We start from the raw sequence: 14,218 nt of genomic DNA, 5'->3' as shown, positions 1-14,218 counted from the left end.
GTACCCTCATATGGGAACACACACACAGATATATCATCTCCCGATGGGGTTACCCTTGGCAGTCAAGCATATCAGGTCTCAGTTGCCGATACTTATAAAGCTTTTAAAGCTGTGAAAATTGGGAAGGCTGCTGGGCCTGATGGCATTACTCCGCGTGTCTTAAGGACATGTTGTAGTCAACTTGCATCTGTTTTTACTGATATTTTTAACATGTCACTCTCTTCTTGTATGGTTCCGAATTGTTTTAAAAAATCAATAATAATTCCTGTGCCTAAGAAAACAACTGCCACCTGTATGAATGATTTTAGACCTGTAGCCTTGACTTCTGTGATAATGAAGTGCTTTGAACTGCTTGTGAAATCATATATTAACAACTGCATTCCTGTCTTCACGGATCCATTACAATTTGCATATAGATCAAATAGAGCTGTGGACGATGCTGTATCATTGGTTTTACATTCTGCACTTCAACATCTAGAGGGTAGGGATACGTATGTCAGGATGCTGTTTGTTGATTATAGCAGTGCCTTCAATACCATCAGACCTTCCATTTTAATATCTAAGCTGTTAGACCTGGGCCTCGGTACTTCCATCTGCAGGTGGATACAGGACTTTCTAACAGGCCGTTCTCAGACAGTTAGAGTAGGCACTACATACTCAGCCCCAATAGTGTTAAATACTGGAGCACCTCAAGGTTGCTGTCTTAGTCCTTTATTATAGTCTGTATACTTATGACTGTATTGCAAAATATCCCACAAATAGTATTGTGAAATTTGCAGACGATACTACAGTGGTAGGACTTATTGACAACAATAATGAAACTGCCTATAGGGATGAGGTAAGTAATTTGATCAAGTGGTGCCGAAGAAATAATTTGTCCCTGAATGTGAGGAAAACTAAGGAGGTCATCATAGATTTTAGAAGAAATAAACCCACACATACACCTGTCTACATCAATAACTCTGCAGTTGAAATTGTTAATACTTTTAAGTTTTTAGGCATTCATATTTCAGACTCCCTTTCATGGTCTTTCCACATCACCTGTGCCATTAAGAAGGCACACCAGAGACTTTACTTCTTGAGGTGTCTTAAGAAATATGGTATGTCTCAAAATATTTTAAAGAAATTTTACCGTTGTACAATTGAGAGTATACTGACAGGTAATATTACAGTGTGGTTTGGAAGGGCTACTTCAAGTGAATTGAATCTTTTGACGAAGGTGGTTAAAACCGCATCAAAAATTATTGGGGTTCCACTGGAATCACTACAGGATATTTATTGGAAACGCAGCACTGGGAAGGCACTGAGAATTATACAGGATGTTTGTCATCCGGCACATAGTCTCTTCTCCCAACTCCCATCAGGGAGACGTTGGCAAAGCATCCCAACACGTACGTCACGTTTTAGGGACAGTTTTTATCCACAGGCCGTAAGGCTACTGAATGATAGTGTAAGAGGAAGGAGGGCTGAGGTTTGAGCGTATGTTTTTTTTTATTTTATTTTTAGTTTATTATATTCTATTCTATCTTATTATTGACTGGTGCTGAGAGAGTGCTGAGGCACATTGTATTTCATTGCTGTGGTACTTCAATAAAAACTGAACTGAACTGATTTTATGTTATGAAAAAAAAAAGGTAGCACTGAAATCAAGTCAAAAGAAATAGACTAAAATTCATGTTTGTATGGCTCTTTCTGCACTGAATCCCCTGGACTGTAGACCTTTGGTGGGTTTCTATCAAACACAGAACAGCATTATTAGTCTGCATCATTCATGATCATACATCAGTGTAAATGAATGAGTAGAACAGAGTATAGATGTTTGAATAGAGATTGACTCAGCAGTGCGGTTCTAACTCTGACCAGCAGGGGGACATGGGCCAGATCTCGCTTTAAACTCTATTCTGTCATTATATCTAAAAATAAAAACCCGTAATATTCCAAGAATTAGTAAATTATTAAAACTCTAATTCAGACATTAGTTGCAGATGTTACATGAAAATTAAAGGTGAGAGAAGAGACTTTGTTGGCGGTGATAGAATGACTTTAGGAGCCTCTTTAATAATTTTGAGAAATCCATTTGATAATTCTATGAATTTATTGCTGAAGGCTTTCTTTAATCTTTCAGATTGTTTTCTTGTAACCTGTATCTCATCTCTGTCATCTACTTTCTTCATTTTGATAACACTTTACAATAAGCTCCTATTAGTTAACATTAGTTAATGTGTTAACTAACAATGAGCGATAGCTTTATCGCAGTATTAAAAAAGCTTTAGAGTTATTTTTCAATGTTAGCTCGTATTAACTAATACTTATATGATGTCAGTAAATTAAAACTTATTTTTAAAGTGAATTTTATTTACAGATTACCTGTGATATATTTATTGTAAATACCTTCAACACACATCTGTAAAATGAAGGAAATGATCTTGAAATCATCATTCCTCCAGTCTTCAGTGTCACGTGATCTGATATGATGATTAACTGCTCTGTTCTGCTCATTTGTGTGCGGCACATCCCTGCTTTGGGAAACATATTGATCTGGTTTCAGGTTTCATGAGCTCTTCTGATTCTCTAGTGTTCTGCTGAGCAGATGCTGTATTGTTTGCAGATTCAGGATATAGTTCCCCTCGTGTACGCAGGTGCACCTCTCACGAATACAGCAGATACTCATCAGTTATATAAACACTTTATCTTTGGATCTATTTAGTGGCTATTATTTAATATACAATGCCATATTAATATAAAACCTATAAAAAGAGTACAGACTCGTGCCTCACTTCCCTTTCAGCATCAGTTTGGAGGAGAATTATTCAGACTAATGTTCATGTGTTGTGAAACACACTGGGCTGGAGATGTTTCTCTCTTTCAGGACCAGCCACAGAAGCCTGCTTTTCTCTTAACAGGGAAATTCAAATGCAAGCTTTGAAAGTCAAATTGAATGTTCCCACTTTTTAAGAGAGAGAGAGGGGGGAAAGAAAGAAAGAGCGATGCAAATGAGCCCCGTCCTTCAGCTTTTGTGCACATTTGTCTTTACTCAACACATGCATCATTGCATTATATCATGCTGTTTTATTTATTTAATAATCATATTTACTTGATTTATTTAATAATCATATCATTACATGTACACTGACATGTTGAAAGCTAGCTGTGATCAAGCTTTTATTGCTTTCACGTCACTGGCTTATTTTGGGACTTTAGGGTGTCAGTCAACAGAGATCTTGTGTTGGTGCAATAAAGCAATAAAGTTGCTCGTTTTTCTCATTATTTGTTCAAGGTATGCACTCCTGTCCTCATTCCTGATCAAACTTCACCTAAAGACCTTTATAGCAAGAGTGAAGAGACAGGATAAACAAGCTCCCAGAGACATTCATCATCTCTTTCTCAACGTTTTAGGAGTAATTAGCGTAACAACAGTCGATGACAGTGATTCAGTGAGGTCTCGGTGGCACAGAAACTGAGACCAGGTGGTGTTTGGGCAGAATGCAGGTCTTCCCATTCAAGATCACACACCTGTCCGGACTGAAGGAGCTTTCCTCGTCAGTATGATGTCTGTCATCTCTGTACATTAGTCAGCTCTTCAGTCTTCTAGAAAGATGTATGTCGAGCTGCTCTGTCATTTCTTGAGAACAGAGCCTGAATCATCACTGAAGGAAGTGTGAACTTCAGCCATTCCTGTCATCTTATGCCTCGCAGGTGTTCAGTTTCTAACTTACCTTTCAGGTGAAACTTGAACTCATCTGATAGAAGTGATAATTTCCAATCTCTGTCTGCTGTTTCAGAATAAAGCTGACCTGTGTGTGTGTGTGTGTGTGTGTGTGTGTGTTGCATCCAGTAACTCTCCCACTTGTTTGACTCCAGTGGGTTTGTTTCGCCCTGCTTTTTTACAAAGCCTACACATATTTCTCCTCTGTACTCAGATATTACTTGATAATGCCGGAGCTTTCCTTGTTGTACAGTCACACGGAAACACAGCTTTGACTTCCGCTCAGGTGAAACGTCTGAGACAGATTCAGACTTGAATACAACAAAGAATGGGTGATATGTCAAATATTCATGATGCATTCTGTTAGAAAAGATAAAGAAGCAAAGCACGCACATCAGAAAGAATGAAGAAGCTATAAGAGCAAAAATATAAAGATATATAGAAGAAAAGTCATTACTACACTACAGCTCCGTAGAAGAAATAACTGATGATCCCAACCAATTAAGCAAAGTTGTGAATATTGCAGTGATTGAATCCTTTCATGCATTTTAATAAAAGTTGATACATTTGGCTGTTTATTAGAATTTTAAATAACACTTTATTTTAAGGACAGATTCTTACTATTAAGTAGTTGCTTATTACACATGCATATAACTAACATATTAGCTGTTTATTAGTACTTATAAAGTACTTTATTATTCTACATGAGCATACTTTAGTACCTTAATCTTAAACACAACACCTAAACCTAACAACAGCCTCACTAACTCTTACCAAGCAGCACATTAGGAGTTCAGTGAGACTGAAGATGTATTTCAAGTGAGATCTGGATCTGTGTTTTGATAAAGCGGTGCATAGAAATAATTCAATAAACAACATTTCTGTAAATGCAATCTCAAAGCAAATGCATGAATGTAGAATATGTATTAAACTGAAGACATTGAGATGTGTTATCACTGTAGCTGCAGTTATTAATGTTCAGGAAATCAGTGTGACGAGTTTGTCCTGTGTTTGCTTCACACCTGGCCCTCGGCTGGGAGGTGCCGCCTGTTTAGGGAGTGTGCACATGATCTCTTACCTGCTTGGGCTCACACACACACACACACACACATTCACTGAGGCTGCAGGACAGAAGTTTCACATCTTCTGCTTTTCTAACTGCCTTTATGTGGATTTCTTCCTTCTTTGTCTGTGATGTTTTTCGACAGATCTGGAATGGACTGACTCTGCCTGTGGATATTTCTGCTCTTTTATTTCTGCGTCTTCACTGTTTTCTCTCAGGTGTTGGTGTGCTCAGCACAGACAGGGTGAGTAGTTTCCACAATGACATTAACATCACACTGATTCAGATAAATGACCCGTTGAGATCTTCAGAAACTATGAGTCCATTTCAAGCCAGATGGGGTTCGGAAAGATGGAGGATGTTATACTATACTATTATTTTTAAACTGTTACAGTTGTTTTTATTACTATTTGCATTCTTTTTTTTTTTACCTGTGTTATTTAGAGTTAATTAATGTTAATGTTGAGCTTCATCCAGAAAGATGAATGTAAGTGCCATGCTCCAGATTCTGTCTGGATGACGTCATGTTTAGTTATCCTATATTCATGCTTCAAACATTAATAAGAAGGTTGTGGTATTGTTATGATTATTTTTATATCTATTGTTGGCATCCAGCACACCCATCCATCCATCACTCCGTTAATCATTACACCGGTCTCGAACAACTCAAACATACACCTGTCACAGAAGCATTAGCTCATATATTTCATATGCTCGTAACTTGATTTCAGTGTGTTTTAGTATGGATTCATGTTCAAAGCTGCTTGATAAATCATCAGACACAGAATATACACACATTCTCATTCCAGGATGCACTGCGTTTAAAGGGTAGCTGGAGATGTTCCTCTCGGGTGTGTGTGAATGTCTTGGTGTACAGCAGTTGATTGTGCAATCAACATTTTTTGGTTTCAGTTCCAGTCAGACGGCTATAAACTGTCGGATCTGTAACTCTTATCTGTTTCTGGCTCTCTTCAGCTGCACTCAGCTCAGATATGTGAATCCACTTGTTGGAACACCTGATTTTATTTTGACGTTCTGCAGTTTAATCTTCCTTTTCTGTCTAGTACTTGGGAACTTTATCCTTCAGTCATAACCTGTCACACTGTTTTCACAAAGCATTTATCTGTGCAGTCATCAGAGCTGATGCTAACGTCTCTGACACACAGTTCTGTTTGTGAAAGAGATGGAAGTTGCATAGTGAGGTGGATGGTAACATCCCATGTAGAAATCTCTATTAGTATTGGTAAAACATTAGCTGTTAACTGTAATAACCAACTAGGGGTTGATGGATATGTGTAGATATTTTTGAATGATGCTAGAATTCTGTGCAACTTTCTGTGAAATTGTTCAGTCTAATTATAATTGATTAATTTGTAGATTTTTTCAAAAACTTTGGTTAATTTTAACTTTTCGTTCATCAAAGAGAAAATATGAAAGAAAAAAGTATATCATGGTTTCCGCAAATATATTCGTCAGCTGTTTTCAACACTGATAATAATCAGAAATGTTTCTTGAGCAGCAAATCAGCAGTTAGTAATGCTAACCAACCAATTCCTGACCCCCAGGACAAACTCTTTTGGAAATGATTTGCATGGCTTTGAAGTTACAACGATTGCAGATTAGATTATTAAAACAAATAATATATAATGAACTGATGAGAAATGCTCCCAAGCAAGAGTCGACCGATTATCGGCACCGATATTAAGCTTTTTTTGTGGTTATCGGTAATTTTCAAAAACAATTTGCTGCTAAAATAATATAAAAGCATTTAAAGGAAGTTTTTGTCCTTATTATTCTTAATTTTGACAATTATATATATATATATATATATATATATATATATATATATATATATATATATATATATCGGTTCAAAATATCGGTTATCGGCCTACTTGATCAATAAAAATCGTCATCTGCCCTGAAAACCTTTTCTAATCTTCTTACACAGAAAAATACTCTTTCTACCCAGATCTTTCATGAGAGCCACTTTTAGATATTTTTAAAGTCTAAAAAATTGCGATGCAAGTTTAGTCTAGTACTTGGGAACTTTATCCTTCAGTCATAACCTGTCACACTGTTTTCACAAAGCATTTATCTGTGCAGTCATCAGAGCTGATGCTAACGTCTCTGACACACAGTTCTGTTTGTGAAAGAGCTGGAAGTTGCATAGTGAGGTGGATGGTAACATCCCATGTAGAAATCTCTATTAGTATTGGTAAATCATTAGCTGTTAACTGTAATAACCAACTAGGGGTTGATGGATATGTGTAGATATTTTTGAATGATGCTAGAATTCTGTGCAACTTTCTGTGAAATTGTGCAGTCTAATGATAATTGATTAATTTGTACATTTTTTCAAAAACTTTGGTTAATTTTAACTTTTCGTTCATCAAAGAGAAAATATGAAAGAAAAAAGTATATCATGGTTTCCGCAAATATATTCGTCAGCTGTTTTCAACACTGATAATAATCAGAAATGTTTCTTGAGCAGCAAATCAGCAGTTAGTAATGCTAACCAACCAATTACTGACCCCCAGGACAAACTCTTTTGGAAATGATTTGCATGGCTTTGAAGTTACAACGATTGCAGATTATATTATTAAAACAAATAATATATAATGAACTGATGAGAAATGCTCCCAAGCAGGAGTCGACCGATTATCGGTACCGATATTAAGCTTTTTTGTGGTTATCGGTAATTTTCAAAAACAATTTGCTGCTAAAATAATATAAAAGCATTTAAAGGAAGTTTTTGTCCTTATTATTCTTAATTTTGACATTAATTATATATATATATACATATATATATATATATATATATATATATATATATATATATATATATATATATATCGGTTCAAAATATCGGTTATCGGCCTACTTGATCAATAACAATCGTCATCTGCCCTGAAAACCCCTTCTAATCTTCTTACACAGAAAAATACTCTTTCTACCCAGATCTTTCATGAGAGCCACTTTTAGATATTTTTAAAGTCTAAAAAATTGCGATGCAAGTTTTTTCTCTGTTTTGTCTTCTGTTTCAATCCAGATGACATGGCGTCCTCAGTACCATAGTTCCAAGTATCGCCACGTTTTTGGGAAGCCGGCCTCTAAAGAGAACTGCTACGATGGTGTCCCCATCACCCAGAGCGTCCATGACAATCACCTCTGTGCCGTCAACCCTCGCTTTATCGCCGTCATCACCGAATGTGCAGGGGGCGGAGCCTTCCTGGTGCTGTCCATCAATCACGTGAGTCAAACACACTCATGTCTGTGACTAGCACTGATACTGCATGGACTGTGTGTAATGTGCTTTTAACACACGTTCGATTTTCACATGGGTTAACTAGCTTCTTTTATTTTACAGCCTAATGTACGAAAATAGCTTCTCACACTCTATCTTTCTGTAACACACACACACACACACACACACACTCCTGCACGTGTACCTGTTCTGACACACTCTAGCTCTCCGTGTCATTTTATTGGTGTGTGTTCACTCGTTACCTCACTTCTCAAGAATGGCATGAAGGCCTTGAGGCATCTTTCTGTATCATCGGTCTCTTCTCCTTCCCCCAACACCGAAGCTTGTAAAAAGTGCTTTTCTGTTAATGTTAACTTAAGTGGGGTTTTGTTAGAAGTGGAGAATGGGATGTGCACACAAGATTGTCCTCTTTTAACTAACACAAATCCCTGGGACAGATATAATGACATTTTTAATTCATGACGTTTGTTTGTGTCAGCTAAATATTTCAGTGTTTGTTAATGACAAAACATCCTGCAATGATGCTGATGAAGTCGACAAACACGTAATGTAAAATGGTCTGACTGCACATAACAGGTTCATGCATGTCATTAGTGTGACGTTACTGTTTTTGGGCTAACAGATGATGTTCTCCTTGTTGAGACTTGTGTCATTAGCAAACACATTTCTATGCTATGACTCTTCATTCAGTTTATCACACAGTCCTGTTTCAGTCGAATCTGTGTAAAAGACACTGCGAGATTGAAGTGTTCTCAACAATGTTTTAACATATAATTAGTGAGATTTATGTTTAATATATATATATGATGGTAAAGCTGAATATTCATTCCTCCAGTCTTCAGTGTGACATGATGTTCAGAAATCGTGTTGTTGTGTGTGTTCTCAGACTGGGAAGGTAAACCCTCATCATCCAAAGGTTTCTGGTCACAGAGGCAATGTACTTGACATCAAATGGAATCCGTTTAATGACTTCAGGATAGCGTCTTGTTCAGAGGACACCACAGTAAGTCCCTCACACATCTTCAGTGCAGTAGCTTGCATGTTTCTGATACCTCCGAACTACAGCGTGTCTTGTGTGGTCATGTTTGCTGTTCAGGTGAAGGTCTGGGATATCCCTGACATTGAAGCTCTGAGGATCATCACGGTGCCTTGGAAGGAGCTTCAGGGTCATTCCCGCCGCGTCAGCCTCATTGAGTGGCATCCCACCGCCAACAACATCATCTTCAGCGCTGGATACGACTACCAGGTGCTTAAACTGGACACATATTTGTCATGGAATGGAGACAGACAGGATTTCAGTCGACTGGCCCCAAGGAAGTGTGAGCCAGAAGACATCTGAAATATTCAGAGTGATAACGAGCTCTTTTCACACGTCACCAGACGCACACTATCATGTGTGATCATGCTGAAGTTTATCATCTTTAACTTCCTTTCCAGGAGACATAATAGTGGTATTCGTTGAGTGTGCGTTCTTAAATATATTCTGAAAGGAAAAAATTTCTTATATCTGTGAGGTTGGTCCTTCGTGTGATCTGTACGATCCAGCCAATGAGATCAGACTTTTCTTTGTGTCAGGCCGACAATTCAATAAACGAGACGTTAACATTAAGTGATTTCAATTGTAGGACAATGTCATAATGAAAATGGTTCCAAACAAAACCACGTTGTGGATCTCTGAAGCAACACACTGCAGTTATTTTACTGAATGAACAAATCAGTCGAATACATGACTCAACGACTCACTCATTAACACAGCACTCTGCTGCCACCTACTGGCGATTCTATTTGAATATTTTTTTTACATTTTGTATTTCTATATTCCATTTGTTATATTTAAAACATTAATCTCATAACATTATTTATGTAATTTTTAAGTGCAGTCTAAATGCATGTGTGAGAGCTCCTTAAAAATAAGTGTATAGAGATACTTGGCTGTTTCAAACAATATAGTCACCCTGTTTTATTTGAAGTGTGTCCTGTGTAAGTAAGTTCTGTAGGTTCATCCCTGTTTCCCGGTCTGCGGTGGACTATTCCTTTAAGTGTGTGTGTGTTGGTGTGTTGGTGTGCAGGTTCTGGTGTGGAAGCTGGATGTTCCTGAGCAGGTGATCAAGAACCCTGTGCGCTGCATCTCTGTGCACTCAGATGTGGTTCTGTCCATGTCCTTCAACACAGACGGAAGCAGACTGGCCACGTCCTGCAAGGACAAGAAGATCCGTGTGATCGATCCACGCAGCGGCGTCCTGTTACAGGTCTCACCTTCTGCTCTGTCTGCTCTGAGGAACATGTTCTTAGCTGGAGCACACTTCATTCCCACACAGTCCATCAGAAGTTCACTTGATTTTAATTAGGAGCATATAGTACGTGTACTTGCACAGAAATGAACTTCCAACACAGCTCTATCAGCTCAAACATTCACACTGTTGTGTCTCTTCATGCGACTCAGAGCAGAACAAGACTTCAGTTCATCATTTCTTATTTTATTTCTGAATCTCACTCAAGTGTAATGTGTGATTTCAGGAGAGCGACAGTAAAACACACAAAGCCAGTAAAGTGCTATTTCTTGGGAACCTGCACATGCTGCTCTCCACGGGTAACTCACTCTATAACCATCGTCAGATTGCACTCTGGGATCTGGTAAGAGCTGCTCCAAATAGACTTGTCCTTCATGAAGTCATAGAGACTGTGGTTATTACCCTGTTACCTATAAAACAAATGATCTTTTAAAGTAATGAACTCTTATTTGTGTGTCTGATGTTTCTTGTTTAGTCACAGTCCGTTAGAATGAATCATGAATCATGTAAAAGAGACCAAAGCAGCCATAAATGAGTCAAAGTCTGGATATTACTGTCAGCCGTTCATCATTTCCATCAGATATTAAATGTTTTGCTACGTCCATCTTACCTCGCTCTTTCAGAGTTAAAACTGTTGCTTCTGCATTCATTTGATCAGAATGCTGGAAACATTAATGTGTTAGATTAAAGTGTCTTTTTATGAAATATTAACTATTTGTAACAATGTCTTCTTCACTTTTGATCAATTTAATGCACGCTTGCTGACCAAAAAAAGATAATCTTTGACCTCCTGACCCCCCCAAAAAATTTTTGTATTAGTATTTAAATACAAAAAAGATAAATATATTGTTTAGAAGCCATTTAGTTCAAAGGGTAAAACTTGAAGAAAAAAAAAGTTTTTAAAAACACTAAAACTGTTTTATTTATTTTAATTTATTTATTTTTGAGACACAGCTAAAAATGTGACTTCTCACTATGGGGGAATTATCTGTCGCCACATTTCAATATTTGGGATATTCTTGTCACTTTCAGTGTTTAATTTTTTTACGCCAAGCCTAGGCTAATCATGACTAATCAAGATGTGTGTGTGTGTGTGTGTGTGTCTCTGTGTATGTCTGTTTGTCTTGTGTGTGTGCGTGCGCGTGTATGTGTTTCTCTGTGTGTGTGTGTGTGTCTGTGCATGTGTGCATGTATGTGTTTCTCTGTGTGTGTGTGTCTCTGTGTGTGTGTGTGTGTGTGTGCATGCGTGTGTGTCTGTGCGTGTGTGTGTCTCTGTGTATGTCTGTTTGTCTTGTGTGTGTGTGTGTGTGTGCGCGTGTATGTGTTTCTGTGTGTGTGTGTGTCTGTGCGTGTGTGCATGTATGTGTTTCTCTCTCTGTGTGTGTGTGTGTCTCTGTGTGTGTGTGTGTGTGTTCAGAAGAAGGACCTCTCTCAGTCGTCTTATTCCGAGGACTTGGACGGCTCCTCAGGTGTTCTCTTCCCTTTCTATGATCCTGACACACACATGCTTTACATAGCTGGAAAAGTGAGTGTGTCTAACCTGGATTACTAGTGTCTGAGAGCTGGATTCATGGATAACACACTGCTCCTTTCATCTTTAGGGCGATGGAAATATCAGATACTATGAAATCAGCTCAGAGAAGCCATATGTGCACTATCTGACTGAATACCGCTCTCCTGTGCCACAGAAGGGGATAGGTGAGGACAGGAACACACACATCACGACTCGGTTCCCTCATTACAGATCCATCTCAACAGTGTTTAGAAGATCTGACGCTGGTTCATCCGTTAAAAAACAACACATTCTGATCACACAAAGAGAGTATTCTTCTTTCTCTCATCCTCAGACGTCTTTGCGTTCTCTTCCAGGAGTCATGCCGAAGCGAGGTCTTGATGTGTGTTCCTGTGAAATCTTCCGATTCTACAAACTAGTGACAGCCAAAAGCCTGATCGAGCCTGTGTCCATGATCGTTCCTCGAAGGGTATGAACCTGTCCTCAGATCCACACAGCTCCTGCTCCAGCAGTTTGGCTTCATCAGATGTTCTTGTGTTGTGTTCCACAGTCAGACTCCTATCAGGAGGACATCTACCCGCTGACCGCTGCGAACCGAGCCGCTCTGACCGCTGACGAGTGGATCTCTGGACGAGACAAAGGTGTCCGAACAGCATCTCAAGACAAGAACTTACTATTAGGAGAAACTTGAGATAGAAGTCTAGTTTAAACATTAGATATTTTTAGCATACGGTCTTAAAAATGAAGCTGCTTCAAAATGTTCTTTAAGCGATGCCATGGAAGAACTGGTTCTTCTTTGGCATCGTCAAGCACCTTTATTATTAAGACTGAGTGCATTATTGCTGCATATGATGTTATAGAAATAATGGATCAGTGACTGAGAGAATGAAACGGACTCGGTGTGTGTCTGTGCTCCGCAGGTCCTGAGATGGTGTCTCTGAGGCCTGGGAGTGAACTGGACTCGTCTGCGGAGCATTCCCACGATCCAGACTGTCTGGACGGTCCCAGAGCATCTCCAGATGAAGACCGCAGCTCCACAAGCCACATCAGTAACGGAGAGCTGGACTCGGCTCCAGAAACCGAGCAGGAGGTGCGCTGCAGGCTCCAGACGTCCAGGTGTTGAGTGTTTTCATGCGCTCCTCTAACACGAGTCTCTGTCTGTAGATACGACAGCTGTTCTATAAGCAGCAGGAAGAGATCCGGAGACTGAAGGAGCAGCTTCTCCAGAAGGACACGCAGATTAAACAGCTGGAGCTGGAGATCAGGAACCAGAGAAACTCACGAGACACTCTCTGAGAGAAACCAGTTAAAGCCTGTTGTGCTGCGGTCACTTCACCAGAGTCCGGTCAGATCTACGCCAGCTTCTTTCACAGACACGTTTGGGGAAAGCTGCTTGGTTTGACGTCCCTCATGATCCGGCTGAAGGAAACATTCATCTTCTCATCTCTTTATGGAAAGGCATTGCTTGTATGCACAGAAATACTCTACAACCTTTATGAAAGGGTTTTTTAGTTTTACACTTTAGCACTATGCAAATATGTTTTTAGCTTGCGATCATACTTGTTTAAATGTTTATTATTATTATTTTAAAAATGTCTTGAATGAACATGTTTTATAAATTGGGTTATTTGAGATTACTCGTGAATATGATTGTAACAGGGATTTTTTTTTTTTTGATTAGTTTTCTATTTAAATGGATGAGTGATGTGGCATGAAAGTTTGATGATTATAATAATAATAATAATAATGCTAAAGCTAATTAATAGAACAAGGGGAGGTTCATAAAGATGCTATTTTAATGTTGTTGCTCAGATATTTACTAAATGTTGACCTTGATTACAGTCTTTTCTTTTTGAATCCTAAACTGATATCAGTCTGATGATTTGGGCTCTCAGATAAAAAAGGCAAAAAAAAAAAAAAAAAAAAAAGATGATTTTGGAGATTCAATAAAACATTTGCTACAAATAAACGTTTGCCATAACTCAAACTGACATTATTTATTAATCTTAATTTCTAAACTTAATATAGTTAACAAGAGTTGTATTTGTTAACATCAGTTAATGTTCTGTATTGAACAATGAATAACACATTAACAGATATAATAAATGCTTTAAATATATATACAGTATATAATGTTAGCTAATGCACTGATGAGACCGTACTGTAAAGTGTTACAGAAAAAAACTTAACATTAAAAATACAAGATAAATATATTTTTAAGAGATGAATTCTAAAAGTACAGTCATAAGTAATAGACACACTCTCTCTCTCTCACACACACACACACACACACACAGAGAACAGAACAGATGTGGCGCCCTCGTGTGGCTGTGAGAGGAAACACAACCACTTCTCATCAATCTCAGAACGCAATATG

General features: G+C 38.3%; 1 protein-coding gene across 2 annotated transcripts; it reads left to right on the top strand.

The window, feature by feature from the left end:
• The first annotated feature begins 4,792 nt into the window (after positions 1-4,792).
• On the top strand, positions 4,793-13,828 carry LOC127950276 (coronin-2B). Of its 2 annotated transcripts, none has more exons than XM_052547381.1 (12): positions 4,793-5,013; positions 7,822-8,022; positions 8,924-9,040; positions 9,134-9,283; positions 10,107-10,286; positions 10,555-10,671; positions 11,749-11,853; positions 11,930-12,026; positions 12,198-12,310; positions 12,392-12,482; positions 12,762-12,931; positions 13,006-13,828. In XM_052547381.1, the coding sequence occupies exons 1-12, from the start codon at positions 4,873-4,875 to the stop codon at positions 13,135-13,137; spliced, it is 1,614 nt and encodes a 537-aa protein (XP_052403341.1). In that variant the 5' UTR covers positions 4,793-4,872; the 3' UTR covers positions 13,138-13,828. The 2 variants fall into 2 exon arrangements, with proteins under 2 accessions (XP_052403341.1, XP_052403262.1); XM_052547302.1 differs by having other exon boundaries at positions 4,794-5,013; positions 11,746-11,853.
• The last annotated feature ends 390 nt before the right edge of the window (positions 13,829-14,218 follow it).

This window comes from Carassius gibelio, chromosome A1, assembly GCF_023724105.1.
Source record: "Carassius gibelio isolate Cgi1373 ecotype wild population from Czech Republic chromosome A1, carGib1.2-hapl.c, whole genome shotgun sequence".
NCBI lineage: Eukaryota > Metazoa > Chordata > Actinopteri > Cypriniformes > Cyprinidae > Carassius > Carassius gibelio.
The sequence above is the reverse complement of the archived record's forward strand: the minus strand, read 5'-3'. Positions and strand labels throughout refer to the sequence as shown.

Bases quoted from the DNA above. Each gene is read 5' to 3' on its own strand.
- LOC127950276 (XM_052547302.1), top strand. From the start codon at position 4,873: ATGTGGATTTCTTCCTTCTTTGTCTGTGATGTTTTTCGACAGATCTGG. The intron at 9,041-9,133 runs GTAAGTCCCTCA...TTTGCTGTTCAG, and splicing joins CTTGTTCAGAGGACACCACA to GTGAAGGTCTGGGATATCCC. The intron at 10,672-11,745 runs GTAAGAGCTGCT...GTGTGTGTTCAG, and splicing joins AGATTGCACTCTGGGATCTG to AAGAAGGACCTCTCTCAGTC.